Consider the following 20147-nt stretch of genomic DNA (forward strand, 5'->3'; position numbering starts at 1 on the left):
ACTCCACGAGCAATTTCCCCCCCCCCCCACCCAGTAAAAACACTACGCACTTCTCTTTGCGTTGGGATCCACAGACTTCAGTTTTCTTCAGAACGTCTTCTAAGCCGTCCATTCGTTGAAGTGTGATATATATATATATATATATATATATATATATATATATATATATATATATATATTTATATATATATATATATATTCTCTCTCTCTCTCTCTCTCTCTCTCTCTCTCTCTCTCTCTCTCTCTCTCTCTCTCTCTCTCTCTCTCTCTCTTCAATTGTACGAATTGTACATTCCCGCTTTTCGTGGCTCATGCTAGCCGCCAAGGCGCCAACATCACACGATTTGAAAAAGTAAACAAACACGAAGAGATATACGATTATACGTCTACATTTGCGCTCCTTATGCTGAGAAAGCATTGCTGTAATGGCATTATCATCACAACAAGCAGCTGCCAACAGTAATAACGTCCTAACAGCAAAAATTGATAATGCCAAGAATATTCTTCAATTGTTGAAAGCTATTAACTTCAAAGAAGTAAGGACTGGACTTTGCAGTACGGATGATTTATTAGGTGACAGTTTAAGAATTGTGTCTATTATATATTATATCTTTCTTTGCGGGAACCCGCAGAGGGTCGCTCACGGGCGGTATGAATTGCTGGCGCAGAGCGGGGAAATGGGTTGGGTACAGGATTTGGACTGAGAATGGGGTTAGGATAAGTGTGGGATCAGAATTATGGTCAGGACTGGGATCTGGATTGAGGAGGGAGGTAGTAATGGGTGATCCTATTTCTGAAAGTATCAAGAGTGGGACTTCACTACACATTTGCGACGGAAATGATGTACACCATCATTCAATACACAATATATCTCACCAGAAACACATAAACCACATCACAAAATCATTGGTTGGGTGAAACTATATTATAAATTGTCTCCACTCTTGGATACTGTGGAGGAAAAATTAGTACTTGAATATGTTGGTGCTTGTTTTGTGTATATATATATATGTGTGTGTGTTTGTGGTATTTTTTTGTGACTGACCCTAGTTATTCATGTTACAAGTACTTGTTGGGTGTGAGTTTCTTTGTTATGTCTCCTAAAGAGTAAAGTGTTTGTGATTTTGTTCATCATTTGTTGTCTGTGTATTAATCTTCTTGTTTCACATGGTTCAAGTCTAATGTGTTGTTTTAACCTAGTGACTGATATGTGTCTGCAACCATGTCTGATCCATCTTGCTGCTTTATTTTATGTGGACTCTTATTTTATGTCAATGTTAGTGTGTGGATCCCAGACAGTGTCACAGTACTCTAGTTGTGGCTGAACAAGTGTTTTGTAACCAAGAATTTAATGTCTGCATTGGATCCTGGAGGTTCCTGCACAGGAATCCCAGTGCTCTAATGGCTGTAGCCCTGACGCTGCTCACATGTGTGGCCCATCTCATGTCTGCTGAAATGTGGACCCCAAAGTATTTGTGGTGGAAAACTATGTCTAGGTTTGTATTTTGTAGTGTATAGGTTAAATTGGATAGGTTGGTTAGTATAGGTGAATCTGATGTGGTGACATTTGGCAAGTCTAAATGTCATTTGCCACTTGGTTTCCCAGTCCTCAAGGGCATGTAGGTCATTTTGTAGTTGAAGACACTCACCTCTGTTATCTGTCTGCCTATATACTAAATTATCATCCACAAAGAGTCTAGTAGTAGGGGAAAGTGATAGTGGGAAATCATTTATATAAGAAAGGAAGAGGAGAGGTCCCAAGACAGTGCTTTGGGAACTCCAGAAGTTACAGGAAGGGTTAAGGATTGACTATCCTCAAGAACGAAATTAAGAATCAAGTGAAGAAATAGTCCTCATATGCCATCATCTATTTTTGTTAACAGTCATTTGTGTGTGACTTTGTCAAAGACTTTGGCAAAGCCCAAAACTATAGCATCTACTTGTCTAATTTTGGGGTTGTTAAGTAACTGGGATATGTCATGTGTTGTCTCTAACAATTGTGTCTTGCATAAGCATTTAGGCCAAAATCCATATTGATTTTCAGACAGTACTTTTTGCCTATCAAAGTGGTCCATTATGTCTATGGATTGGATAATATATTCTAAAATTTTGCAGGGGATTGAGGTAATCGAGAAGGGCTTATAATTATGATATTAGCTATCTATTATCCACTCCAGGAGTGGTTGGTGCTGCTTCTCTAACAGCTGGAGAATCTTATGAGAAAAGTACCATCTGATTATTGATTTAATTTAAACTGGACTACATGATTCCTTATAATAGTACCATACTGCATATTGATTACCTGTCTTATGTAGTCAATACATTAGGGACTATAATACCCTACAGACCAAAATCAGGCTGCATTATTTTATGATTGGAGATCACTCAAGAATGCTTATAGCCTTTAACTTCTATCCTTCTTCTACCCTTCTTAAATTTACCAGCCCCCATGGGGTAAACAGAAAACAGTTGGAGTTTCATGGTTCAAGGAAACAAATTGTGGCCTATAATACCTTTAGGTGGATGGAGCCATGACAAGAGAGAGAAGCTCACAGATGCTGAGAATACTGTATTATTACCAGTTGTAGGGAAAAATCAAAGGTACCATAATTAGCTGGATTTTTCCCCATTATTTTTGTGATTTAAGTGCTTGGTTTCATGTCATAAAGGTAACTTATTTTTGACAGAATGCAATAATTTTTGGAAGCAGCAATGGATTAAAAATAACTGTAGAAGATGCGAAATGTGTCCAAGCCAATGCTTTTATCCAGGCAGATATATTTCAGGTAAGTATTTTTTAATATGTTGTATATATTATCTGATAATGAAGCATTATTTTAGTCTTGGATGTAGTATTTCTTTTATAGTATTCTTATTACAAAGGTGATATTCTTACTCTCATGACATTTTTTTTTTTTTTCTTCTTCTTTTAAGATTTGACATTTTCATTGACCACATTGATTTTTGTTTATGCATTAGACTTGAGTATGACATATGCCTACTCTGTCAGGTTACCTCATACAATTATGCCTATATATACTGACTTTTGTGCACCTTTCCTCTCTCCCACCTTTCTCCACTGTCTTTCATCACTTTCTCCTTTCTTCTTTTTCACTTCTTATTACTTTGTTTCACATATTTTAGTCAGTAGGCCCTGTTACCTACTATCATTCCTCTGTTCCTAGTTCACATAGTTATGCTCTTTTCCATCTGATATGATATTCAGTCTAGGGGTATTGAAACTGTAGAGATTTTTCTTACTTTCTTCCTGAATTCAGATACAACTTGCTTCTCTGAAGTACACCCAAGGACTCTCTAGAGCAGGGGTTCTCATTAGGGGTGAAATTCACCCCCCAGGAGTGAATTTTGGGTTTTCTGGGGGTGAATTGTGACCACATTAAGTTTACGGAGTGAGGAAAGCAAATATAGGCTCTGGCCTGTCACCTGGGCTGGAATTATACCAGTGCTGACCCAGGTTAATCTTAGGATTAGAAAAGTGTTACGCTGTGTGATAATATCTGCATATTATTTAGAATGCACCTTTTGAAACAGGCAATCTTGGAAAGGAGGGGGGAATGACATTCTGGCAAAGGGTGAAAGGGGTGCATGAGCCAAGCAAGGCTGAGAACCCCTGCTCTAGAGAATATGCAAGTGAGGTCCTAGGTGAGCTTTGTGTGATGTAGTGATTTCTTTAGTCCAATTTTACTGAATGGTAAAATCAGAAGGTTCTTAGTATCAAAAAAGTGAGATGGCTGAACACCATAGAAAGTTTTTTCGCTGCAACAAGAGCATGATCAAAAAATCTTTTAGGGTATTTTAATCCAAAGATTTTAGATCACACTCTTGCTGCAGTGAAAAAAAAAATTCTATAGTCTTCAACCATCCCACTCTTTTGATACTAAGAACCTTCTGATTTTACCATTCAGTAACAATCTGGCTCCAGTTCCTCACATCCTAAAAACATGGAATACAGTATTAAAGTTATATTTACCCGGTATGCTCCATATACTTTTAAGAAGTTAATTATTAAAAACTATAAGAATATAGTTTTTTATTTTTTTTTTTAGGTAGAATGTAGATTGAGAGAAGCGAGTAAATGCCTTGGTGGATTAAAGAGTGTAATGAGGAATAGACATTTGGGAATAGATGCTAAGAGGAAACTGTATGAAGGAGTGATTGTGCCAACAGCACTGTATGGGGCAGAAACATGAAACATAAGAGAAGAAGAGAGAAGGAGTTTGAATGTGTTTGAGATGAGGTGTCTGAGAAGTATGATGGGGGTTACTAGGCTAGATAGAGTGAGAAATGAGGAAGTGAGGAGGAGAACAGGGGTGGAAAAGGAGCTGGGAGATAGGGTTGATGAAAGAATATTAGGATGGTTTGGACACATGGAAAGAATGAGTGAAGAAAGACTATTAAAAGAGGTGTGGAGGGAGTGAACATGAGGGGACGTCCTAGGATGAGGTGGATGGATGGGGTGAAGGGGGCTTTGGGGAAGAGGGGAATGTCTGTTGAGGAAGGACGGGAGAGGACAGAAGACAGGGGTGAATGGAGAATGGTTGTATATGGATGATGTTGTGATTGCATGAGGTGGAATGGGTGGGGGGATGAGGGGTGAGGTAGTATGTGTGAGCAAAATTTGACGCAGCCCGAAGGGATTTCTCCCCGTCCTCTCATTTTATGCAATGACCCAGGGCAGTGGACAAGGTGCAGGGATGACCCATCATTCAGGAGGTGCTAAGATAAGAGGGAGGGTGGAGGGGTGTGGAGTGTATTCAGGGATGGAATGGGTGGGAATGATTTTGTGATTGCATGAGGTGGAATGGGTGGGGGGATGAGGGGTGAGGTAGTATGTGTGAGCAAAATTTGACGCAGCCCGAAGGGATTTCTCCCCGTCCTCTCATTTTATGCAATGACCCAGGGCAGTGGACAAGGTGCAGGGATGACCCATCATTCAGGAGGTGCTAAGATAAGAGGGAGGGTGGAGGGGTGTGGAGTGTATTCAGGGATGGAATGGGTGGGAATGATTTTGTGCCTTTTTCTTTTTGGCTACCCCCCTTGTAAGGGGGAAAAAGCCTTGGTATATGTATGTATGTATGTAATTATTAAAAAATTACCTAGTGTTTCAAGTGGCTGCATATACAGGATCCCTTGCAGAGATTGTAAAAAGTATTACCTTGGACAAACGGGCAAGGAACTCTCAATAAGGATTAAACAACACAAGTACATTGTAAAAACAGTGCAAGAGTCTAGTGTACTGTTTGTCCACATGCAAGATTTTGATCATCATATTGATTGGTCTAATTCTTCATCCATCATGTCATGTGATTCATTTGCCAAAAGGAACATCATTGAAAGTTGTTTGATAAAAAAATCTGAAGGATCTAACATTAATATTTGCTATAGGATTTTTAAATTGTATCATTTTATTGACAAATCTTATTAATACTTTTCAAAAATTATTTTGATTTTTTGTATTTATTTGTTACATTTTCTCGATGTGTTTTGTACCTTTCCCAGTTTATTTTCATACCTCTTATATACCATATGTAACTTCTTTCTTTTGTATTCCCCTGACGATGTGAAATATCACAAGTGCTTGGGAATTATAGTTTCTTTTCTGGTTTCCTTTGTGGTTATCTGCAATATATATATATACATATATATATATATATATATATATATATATATATATATATATATATATATATATATATATATATATATATAAAACAGGGTGTTTGGGATGATTTTGACACTTTTTCAGAAAGGAAAGAAATTAGTCATATTTTGGGTAAAGATTTATACATACCAAAGGCTTTTTTTTCCCCTTACACGGGAGGTAGCCAAAAGACAAAGGCATAGAAACCACTCCCACCCATTCCATCCCCTACATACTCCACTCCCCTCCACCCTCTTCCCTTCCTTTATCTTGGCACCTTCTGGATGATGGGTCATCCCTGTATCAGAAATTGATGTATTCTCAAAATTCAAAGTGCATCTCGTAGTGGATCTTATGCAAAATACAGCCTTAATGAAGCTGCCCTGAGCCTCCACCACAGCCACCCTCTCCACCCAGCACTTGACAATAGAGGACAGCAACTCAATATTGCCATCTGAAATGAGTCTGAGTCCCTCTTCAAAGATGTGGGGCAGCATAATGTGGCCTTTACTGGAAACACACCCTAAGACCATCACAGTTTGAGGGAACTTGGTCTCATGAAGCGCAGAACATCATGCAACTGTAGGCTAGCCACCTGTTGTTCTGCATATTGTGCAACTGATCCTGGCAGAAATTCTTCTTGTCTGAGAAGAACCAGAGCCTTCCCGGCTCGACTGGGTGTTTGACCTTGTTGAGGAGTTTCTTGGCTTTTATAAAGCAGATCTCTTGGGCCACCCATGCACCTCTTGTATGAGGAGTAGCGAAGATCCTTGTTCAGCACTTTCTTCATGGTCGCCACTCAGATGCCCATCTCTCGCCAACATTCACATTGCCTTGCCTGGATCTTGCCAGACCTTTTTTGCAGCTTCTCGACAAATTTTGTTATGTGAACAGAGAATGCCTGCTATGATCCTTCCTGCTAGCCACTGCTTCCACATATCTCCGTCTCAATTTTCCAGCTCATATCTCATGGCCTTCACAGTATTCAAGAAGCACTGAGCTGCAGCTAAGATTTCTGAATTTTTTAATCCAGTGCAAATCATCATGATGCAGGTCTCTCTTCCAATATTCCGGTGCTTTCCAGTTGTTCATGCTCTCTAGCTCTTATACCCACCAATAGTACACAGAATCAATCTGTTACACTTTACCGCTATTAAAACCTTCAAATGGTTCTGAAGTGACAGAAGATAAAAAAATTATCAAATCTATCCCAAGCACCCTGTATTTACCTAGTTGTATTTTACGGGAAGAGGAGCTATGCTCGTGGTATCCCATCTTCATATCTCATTTTATCTAAACTGTTTTTAAATTCATGTATTGTTTTTGCACACACCACTTTCTCATCTAACTTGCTCCAAATGCCTGTTACTCTGTGAGGAAAGCTGTTCTTTTTCAGATCTCTTCTATAGCTGTCTTTCTTGATTTTCTTTCCGTGTCCTCTTGTATTTCTATCATCCCATTTTATTAGATCCTCTCTATCAATAGTTTCTATTCCTTTCATGATTCTGTAAATAGTTATCAAATCTCCTCTCTTCTTTGCTCTAATGTCTGTAGCTCAAGTTTTGCTAGTCTCTCTTCATATGATAGTTTTGAGAGTGTTGGTGCCAATTGTCTCTCTTCATATGATAGTTTTGAGAGTGTTGGTGCCAATTTTGTAATTGCTCTTTGTATTCTTTCAAGTTTTTTTATACATTTTTTTATACTTGGTGACCACATCGTTGCTGCATATTCCAATCTTGGTCTTATCAAAGTGATTAGTATTTTCTTCACTATTTCTTCATCCAGGTATGTAAATGCCACTTTGATTGTTCTTATTAAATTATAAGTTTCTCCAAAAATCTTGTTTATATGTTTCTCAGGTGACATATTATTCATAATAATGACTCCCAGGTCCTTCTCATTTTCTACTTTTTTTATTCCTTCTTCTCCCAATTCATATGATCCTACTATTCTTTTTTTGCTTTTTCCAAATTCCATTATACTACACTTCTTAGTATTGAACTCCATCTCCCACTTCTTACTCCATTCCCATACTTTATTGAGATCACTCTGTAGTGACTCACAATCTTCTTCAGTGTTCACTTTTTTTTTAACAGTTTTGCATCATCTGCAAAGAAGCTCATATAACTTTCAATTTCTTCATCCATATCATTAATATATATAGCAAACATTATTGGGGCCAGAACAGTTCCTTGTGGAACACCACTTATTACTTCATCCCAATTAGAGTGTTTGTCTCTTATCACTACTCTCATTTTTCTTTCTTGCAAAAAGTCTTCCATCCATTTAAGCAGTTTGCCCTGTATTCCTCCTTCAGTTTCTAATTTCTTAAGTAACTTCTTATGTGGTACTTTGTCAAAAGCTTTTTTCAGGTCTAGAAATGCACAATCAGCCCATCCATCTCTTTCTTGTATTATGTCTATTAGCCTTGAATAGAAACATATTAGATTGGTGATGCATGATTGTCCTCGTCTGAATCCATATATGTGTGTGCATGTATGTATACATCTAGGTCTTTTAATCCAACACTTGCCAACTGTCACTTGTGTGGACATTTGGGCCCAGGATATAAACCCACTTCAGGAATTGGTGGATTTTTAGGTCTTGGGCCAATTCCTAAAGCAGGTTTATGTCATGGGCCCTCCTCTGACCCTGTCACAAATGCAGTGTTGTCAGCAAACAACAACTGGGTCACCTCTCATTTTTCTCCATTTTCTTTAATTATCTCTAATACCTTGCTCATTACCCTCACACCACCCCATCCATGTACACATTGAACAGTCATGGTGACCTGACATCTCTGACTCAGCCCCACCTTTACCTCAAGCAACTTGCTCTCTCCATTTCCAATTCTAACAAGCGACCTTCGGTGGTGACTAACGTCACCGCTTTGGCCTGCGGCGCTAGGAGCTCGCTTCGCTCGCAGTTTAGCTGGTAAACTAAGATACTCTTCCCTTGAGCCAGAATATTTGTAATCAGGATTGTCCTTTAATAGCTCACCAAACTTTCAAACTATACGTTGGAAATCATTTATCATAGCTATTCTAGGTTTTAACCTTTTTATGTTTTTGTACAATTTTGGAAATAATTCCATATGTTCATCTTTAAGGCCACGGGACAATATCTTATTACGATAAACCTCTTGTCTTTCTATTCCCTTTGTTTTAGTAACCCACATCCAATAATGCCTCTGTCGTTTTCTCTCCAAAGCTAAAGCTGATTTGCCGTCGTTGGACATGTTGTAGTAGCGAGACAACCAAATTGTATGACAGCTATACGCTTTTTCTTCAATGTCTTCTTTATTAGCTGGTAAACTAAGATACTCTTCCCTTGAGCCAGAATATTTGTAATCAGGATTGTCCTTTAATAGCTCACCAAACTTTCGAACTATACGTTGGAAATCATTTATCATAGCTATTCTAGGTTTTAAACTTTTTATGTTTTTGTACAATTTTGGAAATAATTCCATATGTTCATCTTTAAGGCCACGGGACAATATCTTATACGCCCATTCTTCAAAATGTCGGGAAACATAGTACCTCGATCAATTCTGTTGGCTTGGCCAGGGGCTTGACTGCGCAAACAGCGGCCTACGGCCGCAGCTTTCCGCGCTCAAATCCCTCGTTTTCCCCTTCGGCCTTGGCCTCGGGGCGAAACCCCAACACGGGATCCCCAGCACGAAGAAGAACGCGAGGAAGAAGAACACGAAGTAGAATGAGAAGAAGAATGCGAAGAACGCAAAGAATAATGCAAAGAAGAACACGAAGAAGAACGCAAAGAAGTATGCGAAGAAGAACGCGAAGAAGAACTCAAAGAAAAACGCGAAGAAGAACGCGAGGAAGAAGAAGAAGAAGAAGAAGAACACAATATCTTATACGCCCATTCTTCAAAATGTCGGGAAACATAGTACCTCGATCAATTCTGATGGATCGGCCAAAAACTCACAAAAGTTCCAAATTGAGAGAAGTTTAATTTTAATGAAATATAAATGCAGGCTCTGCTATTCTCATAAAAACTCTTGACCACCTCTAACAGCTTCCCCCAGTCCCATATATCTGCACTACCTCCCATAGTGCATTCCTGTCTACCCAGTCATGAGCCTTTTCCAAATCCATAAAGGCCCAAAAAACATCCTTACCTTTTCCTAAAACTTTCTCACATATCTGCCTTACCACAAAAGTCTGATCCATGCAACCCATACCTTTCCTAAACCCACACTACCTCACCAATTTCTTCTTCTGTTCCTCTCCGAACTGTCATCCTCCCATAAGCCTACCCAAATATACTCAACAAACTGATCCCTCTAAAACAACTATAATCATATCTGTCCCCTTTTCCCTTGTAAAGACATTTCCCTGCATTCGATTATGCACTTTCCTATTTCCTCACTTGCCAACAGAGCCATTTTTTCCCTCCCACACCCACTCACCTCTGATATCTTACCCACCACATTCCCAAATTCCAATTCACCCCTTCCTTTTAACTTTGTTTCACTTAACCCCTTCGATACGATGACGCCTACGTAGGCGTCATGAGGAGCAAGTGGGTATGCGTGGATGCCGATGTCGGCGTCTTGATTATAAATATTGTAGTTGTACCTGTGTGACCCCCCATACTCTGTAAACTGGCTTCATCATATTTTCTATGGTTATCAAAATTCATGGGTGAAAGAGAACGAGCAATACAGTGGTAACTTTATTTTTTATAATGCGAGTATTATGACGCAACATCGCATGTCTGGCAGCTAATGCTGCCCACAAGATTTTGGCCCGGAGTGAAGGGGTTAATACTAATACACCCATATTTCTTCAGACATACTGCCAATCTCTTCCTTTTTGTTCTCATACATACCACAACACTCATTTAAACACTTCAGTTTGAGTCAAATTCTCGCACACAGCATTGGCTCATATGTACAATTCACCACACTACTCACATCATAAAACATAAAGTCACTTCTGACTCATTCTCTTTTACTCTGGGTAATAATAAACACAGAAAACGTGATCAAATCAGTTCACAGAATCCAGAGGTAACTAATGTACAAATACAAAAATATATATATAATCAAGATGCCGATGCTGGCATCCTCATATACCCACTCACGTCTCATGACGCCTACATAAGCGTCATCATACTGATGTGGTTAATGGCCCAGTTACTAATGTACTGGGTTGGAATCTTCCCAGACCATCTTAGGTAAACAGTTTGTATTATTTCAGGAGTTTGAAGTTAAAGAGGAAGTGGTGACATTCAAAGTAAATCTGAATGTGCTAGTGGAGTGCCTTAATATCTTTATGGGTAGTGGAGTTCCAGGTGTAACCCCAGCTTTGCAGATGTGCTATGAAGGTTATGGATCCCCTCTTGTTCTTGTGTAGGTATATTTCCCTGTCTTGCTTTGCCAAAAGCTGTTCTAGTGTCTGTGTACTCTGATACTTTTTTATTCTTTTTAAATGTATAGCTTGCCATTGTCTTGGTAAATAAGGTCATTTGTAAGCTAATTAATGAATAAGTAAATTTCACTCTGTAGTTAGTCTTGATCAATTTAGGTAGCCAACAATATTGATAACAGTGAATTGCTAATATTAGGATTTTCTATATTGAGGTTTCTCCCAATTGAATAAAATTGTCTGGCACCAGCCAGAACAAAATACCAAAGTCTAACAAAACAGTAGACTGTATTTATATTTTGCTCTTTTTTTGTTGTATTATATGGAAGGCTGGAGGAAGCAGGGGTGTTGACTGATTGCCAGATTCGTACTAAAGAGGCAGAGGACACATTAGATTTTGCATTTTGTAATACAAGTGAGTATGGAAAATAGTAAGTTCAGTTTGGTACTCTAATACTGTTTATATAAATGGATATACTAATCATGAAAACCTTCATGTGGTGGTTCTGCAAGATGGACATCAGAGAGAATCATCTTTTTGCTATTAATCTTGAAATCCCAACATTCTCGTCACTTGTTCTCTAGACTGGAATCTGGGTCTGTGAACTATGACTACAGTAAGACTTTGTTATAACAAACTAATTGGAGGATTGATTAAATATTGTATCTGATGATTTGCATTAGATCAATGTTTCCATCTCCTTTACTGACCAAAGGTTAGTATATAAGGGACACTCAATGTTCAGACATAAAGTTTACTATGTAATGTACGTACAGGTACTGTTACTCTATATTGTATGAAACTATAAATATGAGAATAAAACACAAGATATTTTTACTAGACAGTACTGAACTCTACTTACCATGCCAGATCAATCAGATCATCAAGGTCACTAGACCATCTTATTGTTCATTGCCAATGCTGACCTAATCTGGTATATCCTTGACTTGTTTGTATGGAGCAAAGTATTCTCTATATCTAAAAGGCTTTTTATTAGGATATATTCTAGAGAGAGTTCACTACATCTTTAGGACTGGTGATGGATACCCGCTTATAGTGGTCCTGCAAGATGGTCGATGAAGCTCCCCATTTTTAAAACTTGCCAACCTCTTCACAACCAGTAGAAGATGCAGCCTTGAGGGGCTGACACTTGAACTTTAAACTGGGCCCAAGATTTCTCTCCATCAACTACATCCACTGTATAGTTCTTACACAACTAGTGACTGTTCCCCTCCCCCTACCACTTTCAGCCAGTGACATAGAAACGGTTCCACAGTGATACAGTACTTACGAAATTTTTCTCTCTCTCTCTCTCTCTCTCTTTCCCTCTCCCATCTCTCTTTCCCTCTCCCTTTCTCTTTCCCTCTCCCTCTCTCTTTCCCTCTCCTTTTCTCTTTCTCTCTCCTTTTCTCTTTCTCTCTCCCTCTCTCTTTCCCCCCTCTCTTTTTCCCTCTCCCTCTCTCCCTCCCTCCCTCTCTCTTTCTCTTTCTCTCTCTCTATGTATGTGTATTTACCTAGTTGCATCTTACAGGAAAGGGAGCTACACTCGTGATGTCCTGTCTCTGTATCTTGCAGTATCTAAATTGTTCTTAAATTTGTATATGGTTTTTACACACACTATCATTTTGTCCAGTTTGTTCCATATATACACCACTCTGAGGAAAGCTGTTCATTTTTGGGTGTCTTCTATATCTGTCCTTTTGAGCTTCCTTCCATGCCCTCTTGTATTTCTCATATCCCAATATAGTAAGTCTTCTCTATCAAAGACTTCCATACCTCTCATGATTCTATAGATGGTCAACAAGTCTCCTCTTTTTCTTCTTTGTTCTAGGATCAGTAACCCTAATTTTGACAACCTCTCTTCGTATGACAGTTCTGGAAGTGTGGGGGCCATCTTCGTAGTGGCTCTTTGGATTCTTTCAATTTTCCTTATATTCTTTTTAGTACTGGGTGACCAGAGTATCGCTGCATACTCCAGTCTTGGTCTTATCAGTGTGACTAGTATTTTCTCCACCATTTCTTTGTCCAAGTAAGTAAATGCCACTTTTATTGATCTCAGCAAGTTGTAGGTTTCTCTGACAATTTTGTTTATGCTTATCAGGGGACATATCCTTTGTGGTGATTACTCCTGGGTCTTTTTCAAACCCCACTTTCTTTACTTCCTTTTCACTGATTTTATATTGTCCTGATATCCTTTTTTTACATTTTCCAAATTCCAATATATTACTACATTTCTTAATATTGAGGACCACTTCCCACTTCTGACTCCATTCCTAAAGTTTGTTCAGATCTCTCTGCAGTGGCTCAAAGTCTATTTTAGTGCTCATTTATCTCAACAACTTTGCGTCATCAGCAAAGAAGCTCATGTAACTGTCCACACCCTTGTCCATGTCATTCACATAAATAGCAAACATTATTGGAGCCAGTACCAATCCCTGTGGAACTCCACTAATCACTTCTTCCCAAGTAGAACCCTTATCTCTGAGCACTACTCTCATTTTTCTTCCATGCAAGAAATCCTCCATCCATTCCAGTAGTTTACTTTGCACCTTTCCTATGGTTTTCAGTTTTCCTAATAGTTTTCTATGTGACACTTTATCAAAAGCTTTTTGTAGATCTAGGAAAGCACAGTCAGCCCACCTGTCCCCTTCCTGTATTAGATCTAATAATCTTGAGTGAAAACAGGTCATATTTGTGGCACATGATCTTCCCTATCTGAATCCATACAGTCTTGGGTTCAATTTGTTGTTCTCTTTCAGATGTTTTGTCCATTTATTTTTGATAACTTTTTCACAAATTTTAGCTACAGTACTTGTAGTACTTGTAAGGGAAACTGGTCTGTAATTTGTTGGGTCTTCCTTGTTTCCTTCTTAATATATTGGTACAATGTTGGCCTTTTTACAGCCTGGTATTTTTACTTTCTTAAGCAAACAACTTGTCCTATATTTTGCCTATCAGTTCTTCTTTACACTCCTTTAGTATCCAGTTTGCAATTCCATCTGGGCTGTGCAATTTCTTGATAACAAATTGATGTAGCCCAAAGGAGTTCTCCCCGTCTTCTCCTTTTCTGTGTGAGGGGACAGAGAGGGGGCATCGCCGATTTAATGAAACGGCCTTGCTGTGGATGTGCTGTGTCTTGCAACACTGTTTCTGACCCAGGGTAGTGGACAAGATGCAGGGATGACCCATCATCCAGGAGGTGCCAAGATAAGAGGGTGGAGGGGAGTGGAGTGTGATAGAGATGGAATGGGTGAAAGTGGTTTATATGCCTTTGTTTTTTGGCTACCTCCCTTATAAGGGGGAAAAAGCCTTTGGTATATGTATGTATGTAAGGCTTGTTATTTGGTCCATTATTTCAGCTTGTCTTGCTATTATTTCTCCCATGGAGGGATCTCGCTTCTCGCCCTTCATGACCTCAGCCATTCCTATTTCTTCTGTGTATTTCATGTTCCTCAGGTGTAGTTTCTCTATTTCTTTCTTGTTTTTCAATTTACTGTTCACATATCTTTAGAATAGCTTTGGTTGATCCTTACATTTTTCTATTATGTCTTTTTCATAATTTCTTTTTTCTTCCCAGCATATTTTTACATATTCATTCCTTTCATTGATATATATTTGTGGAAGACAGGAATATTGCCACCATAGCCATTGGATGTTATAAAAGGTGACTAAATTGGGCAGAACAAGGAGATTAGAGACCCGCTCTTTTCATATTTTATTTCTCATAGAGTCAGGGCAAGAAGTATGCTTGACTTAGTCATTCTTATGAGTGGGATTAACCTCTTTATTACTAGTCAAGTTCTTGTGTGCAGCATTGGATGCCTGAGGTACAATGATTAATGCATCACAATACTCACATTATAAAATATAATGTTGCTGCTGTATTACTCATTCTCTTTGACTGAGTAATAATAAACACAGAAAACATGATCAAGCCAGTTCACAGAATTTGGAGGTCACTCAGCTACAGCTACAGAATAAATATAATCAAGATGTCGACCCTGGCATCCTTGTATACCCACTCACACCTCATGACACCTATTTAGGTGTCATTGTAAGGAAGAGGCTGAGGCCTCTGTATATGGATGCATTTATGTGTCTGTAATGCATATAACTGAACATATAAAAAACACCAGCAGCTTACTATTCAAAGATATGCAACCTACCACTTTTACCACGCAAAAATACATTTACACTCAGATCACTAAATAAGATCTTCAATATTGCCAAACTCAATATTATACCAAAACCCCCAGACATCAGCCCCTCAGAAAATTCCCTTGCTAGAAGAATAAGAATCTTACTAGCATGCTTGCATTCAAGAAACCATCCAACACTAAAGACAGTGCCAGCACCATAGACCTGGTCACAGATTCAAATTAGCTTAGATTTAGCCATCACACTGAAGACGCTGTCCACAATAATGATTACTAGACAACAGTATGTAGCCCTAGGCAGTATGTTTGTGAGAAGGAAGATTGATGATGTATTAGCATTAAGTTAAACTATGTTGAAAGGGAGGGGTGATTTTGAGTTTGGGAGTATAGTGGGGAGGGTGTCAGGAGTGAAAGAGGAAGGAAAGGAGTGGCTCAACTAGTATGTGAAGTGTATTAATCTTGTCAGTGCAGTTGATACTGAATTGGAAGCATTGTTGAAATTGGAAGGATCCATTGAAATTGAAGGCCAGAGATGCCTAAATTTCTCTTGATTCAGTTCATCAGGGCCAGACTCGCTACCATCAGGTGCCAAACATCCTCTTTAATACAAGCCATCATACACTGAACTTTCCAGGTAGCACAATTACTACCATTCAGAGGCACAATAACACTTTTCAGCTCAGCCATGATGAATAATGGTAACAGGTCATTTTAATCACTTATTAAAGTTTCGCAGCAACTAAAAGTAGACACTATATTTCATTGCCGGTTAGCCTACCACAGCCAATGGCTGGTAATGCACATCATACTTGGCATTACATTTTGGTACATGCGTTAGTAGGTTCAGTTAAAATTATCAGCCTCATATTTTGTAGTCATCAGACCTCTTCTTCTACTGTATATGTCCTGCCTAGGTCTATAGATTATTGATGGCAGTGTCATGATAAATGGGTCTAGCTGCAAAAGTGACAGACACACATGGGGTCTGTACCATAGTTTATTCTGAACTGAGACAACAAAACAATAATGAGCAATGATACAGTATACACAGAAAACAAAAAAAATAAGAAAGAAAATGGAACAATTTCATTGTACACTAAGCTATTAACAAATATATATTAAAGATGTATTATTTCAATATATCCAATATATTCAATAACTTTTTTATGTAAGAATTGTATATTTACCATGAATTACTTTGACATGATATAATGTTTCCCTTTGCAGGTGTGATAAATAAAATCATCATGAGATCAGAGTGCCTAAAGGAGGTGTTTGCAGAGCTTGATATGTCTAGCGAACATATTGAGATTCTCATGTCTCCAGATGCTCCATATTTTCGTCTTTCAACTTTTGGTAACCATGGAGTGAATCAGGTACATAGATACAATATATTATATTTGAGTAGAGAAATGAAGATGAGAACCATTTTTGTTCACTGAGATTTTAAAATCATGTACTTTTCACAGTTTCATGTAAGTATGGAAAAAGAAAAAAGACTGTAAATCACTACAGAGACCTGGACAAAATCTGGGAATGGAGTCAAAAGTGAGAAGTGAACTCCAACATTAAGAAATGTAGTATAATGGAATTTGGAAAAAGTAAAAAAAAATATCAGGACAACATAAAATTGGTGCAAAGGAAGTAAAGAAGTTAGTTCCCAAAAGGACCTAGGAGTAATTATCATGAAAGATATGTCCTCAGGCAAGAATATAATCAAAATAGTAGGAGAAACCTACAATTTACTAAGATCAATAAAGCTGAATTTTAATTACTTGGATGAGGTAATGGTAAAAAATAATACTAGTCACACTGATAAGACCAAGATTGGAGTACGCTGCGACAGTATGGACACCCAGTACAAAAAAGAATATAAGGAAAATAGAAAGAATCCAAAGAGTAACAGCAAAGATGGCCCCAACATTTTCAAAAATCGACATACAAATAAAGATTGTCTAAACTGGAACTACCAACCCTGGAACAAAGAAGAGAAAGAGGCAACCTATTGGCCATTTACAGTATCATGAAAGGCATGGAAGTCCTTGACAGAGAAGACTTATTAAAGTGGGATAAAAAAAGAGCAAGGGTACATGAAAAGAAACTCAAAGGATAGTTATAGAAGAGATCTGAAAAAAAAAAAAGTTTTACACACAGTGGTGGATGTCTGGAATAAATATGATGAAACAATAGTGTGTGCAAACACTATACAAGTGTTTAAGAACAAACTAGCTGTTACAATATACAAAGATGGATCACCACAAGCATAGCTCCCTTTCCCATATAATACAACTAGGTAAATACACACACACACACACACTCCATCTACAAAAAGCTTTTGACAAAGTCCCACACAAAAACTATTAAGAAAACTGGAAACCATAGGAGGGATACAAGGTAAACTACTGAAATGGATGGAGGACTTTTTGCATGGAAGAAAAATGAGGGTAGTGCTCAGAGATAAGAGTTCTACTTGGGAAGAGGTGATTAGTGGAGTTCCACAAGGATCAGTATTGGCTCCAATAATGTTTGCTATTTATGTGAATGACATGGACGAGGGTGTGGAATGTTACATGAGCTTCTTTGCAGATGATGCAAAACTGTTAAAGAAAGTGAGTACTGAAACGGACTGTGACTCACTGCAGAGAGATCTGAACAGGGTTTGGGAATGGAGTCAGAAGTGGGAAGTGGACTTCAACATTAAGAAATGTAGCATAATGGAATTTGGAAAAAGTAAAAAAAGGATATCAGGACAATATAAAATTGGTGCAAAGGAAGTAAAGAAAGTGGGATCTGAAAAAGACCTGGGAGTAATCATCACAAAGGATATGTCCCCTGACAAACAGATAAACAAAATTGTTGGTGAAACCTATAACTTGCTAAGATCAATAAAAGTGGCTTTTACTTACTTGGATGAAGAAATGGTAAAGAAAATACTAGTCACACTGATAAGGCCAAAATTGGAGTATACAGCAACACTATGGTCACGCAGTACAGTAGTCCCTCAAATAACGCAGATTCAAATAACGCGGATTCAATCATACGCGGATTTTATTTCAAAACCATCTCAAATGTAGAGAATTGTTTTAAAATTCGCGCCGAGTTGGGCATGCATACGCACAACATCGCAAACATTTGTGGTGACTGCTTTCTATTTTACCATATACAGTCAATCCTCATATAACGCGGTCATTATGTACACTGGGAACTGCTCAAACAAGGGTGTGGGGTGAGGGGAAAGCCGTGGGTGGCAGCCTGAGGTCACGTGTCAACCTCCGGGGCGTTACAATAAATCGCGTTATCTGAGGAACGACTGTATATATTTTGTATTTTACTTATATTCATTTCATTTTATTTTATTATTATATTCCACTTTCCAATATTTCATTATTGCTGTTTTGTCTCACTTTGATCATTTATGTACTCGTAAAGTTAAGGTTGTTTGTTGGTTGCAATCCATTAGCGGTGCGCTTGATTCTACCTGTTCCCGCGACTTGTGCGGTGACCCATTCCTCAGTCTCTCACCATTCGTAGTGCTGGTCAATTGCTCTGAAAGTCGTGTTCATTACCCCTCCACGTGTTCTTCACACGGCACCGATACACTCCTCTAAGCCAACAAAGACAAAGATTCAAGGAAAGGCTGGAAAAATTGCTAAGCGAGAAAGGAAGTGTATGACGTTATCAGAAAAAATCGTCATTTTGGACAAACTGAGAAGTGGTATGTCCTATGCATCATGTGTAATATAGCAATAGAAAATGAAATATTAATTTTGTAAATTAAAATGTATCACCATAATAAGCAATTTTGTGTGTGGAAATGAAAAACAAAAAAGGTGCTAAAACAGATTTTTTAAGTAACGAAGTCGTGTACGACGAATGGTACGCCATGTTTGTTGTGGTAGATGCTGACGTCGAAGATATGAAAGGATGATAAATTGGTCTAAGGTAAACTAAACTAACCTAACCTACCCGGTAAATCTTTAGTTTCGACCATGGGAGGAATAGAGCAATAGAAAATTAAATATTAATTTGTATACTCTGCAAGCTGAGAGAGTGGTTGAAAAGCCCGCCAACGTCTCTCACGACGACGAGAACAAGGACGAGCCGGTTGACATCTAATTTGCAGGTAATGATTTAATAAACACAGGTTAGGTTATTTTACTTTAGTTTACCTTAGACGAATTTATCATCCTTTCATATCTTCGACGTCGGCATCTACCATAACAAACATGGCGTACCATTCGTCGTACACGACTTCGTTACTTAAAAAATCTGTTTTAGCACCTTTTTTGTTTTTCATTTCCGCACACAAAATTGCATATTACGGTGATACATTTTAATTTACAAAATTAATATTTAATTTTCTATTGCTATATTACTCCCATGGTCGAAACTAAAGATTTACCCCGGTATTTAATATGAAATATCAGCATACGCGGATTTGGTTATACGCTGTAATTTCAGGAACCTAACCCCCGCGTTATTCGAGGGACTACTGTACTAAAAAGAATATAAGGAAAATTGAGAGAATCCAGGGAGCAACTACGAAGATGGCCCCAACACTATCAAAAATGTCATATGAAGAAAGAGTGTCAAAACTAGAATTACCGACTCTGGAACAAAGGAAAGAAAGAGGTGACTTGTTGACCATCAACAGAATTATGAGAGGTATAGAAATCCTTGATAGAAAAGACTTACTAAATTGGGATAAGAGAAAAACAAGAGGACATGGAACGAAGCCCAGAAGGGACAGTTATAGAAGAGACCTGAAAAAGAACAGCTTTCTCCACAGAGTGGTGGATGTATGGAACATACTAGATGAAACAATAGTGTGTGCAAAAACAATACACGACTTTAAGAGCAAATTGGATATGACAGGATACAGAGATAGGACACCACGAGCATAGCTCCCCTCCCATAAGGTACAACTAGGTAGATAT

At 38.3% G+C, this 20147-nt stretch overlaps 1 protein-coding gene across 1 annotated transcript in view; it reads left to right on the forward strand.

Moving 5' to 3' along the window:
* The first annotated feature begins 316 nt into the window (after positions 1-316).
* Positions 317-20147, forward strand: part of Rad1 (Radiation insensitive 1) — a 32608-nt gene continuing 12777 nt past the window's right edge. Inside the window, exons 1-5 of the mRNA XM_076178791.1 lie at positions 317-536; positions 2688-2786; positions 10885-11036; positions 11382-11467; positions 16438-16586. Coding sequence (XP_076034906.1) covers positions 426-536; positions 2688-2786; positions 10885-11036; positions 11382-11467; positions 16438-16586 — 597 coding nt within the window. The 5' untranslated portion in view covers positions 317-425. The remainder of the gene's footprint in view (positions 537-2687; positions 2787-10884; positions 11037-11381; positions 11468-16437; positions 16587-20147) is intronic.

Source organism: Oratosquilla oratoria, chromosome 42 (assembly GCF_046742065.1).
Source record: "Oratosquilla oratoria isolate Oo_2021 chromosome 42, ASM4674206v1, whole genome shotgun sequence".
NCBI lineage: Eukaryota > Metazoa > Arthropoda > Malacostraca > Stomatopoda > Squillidae > Oratosquilla > Oratosquilla oratoria.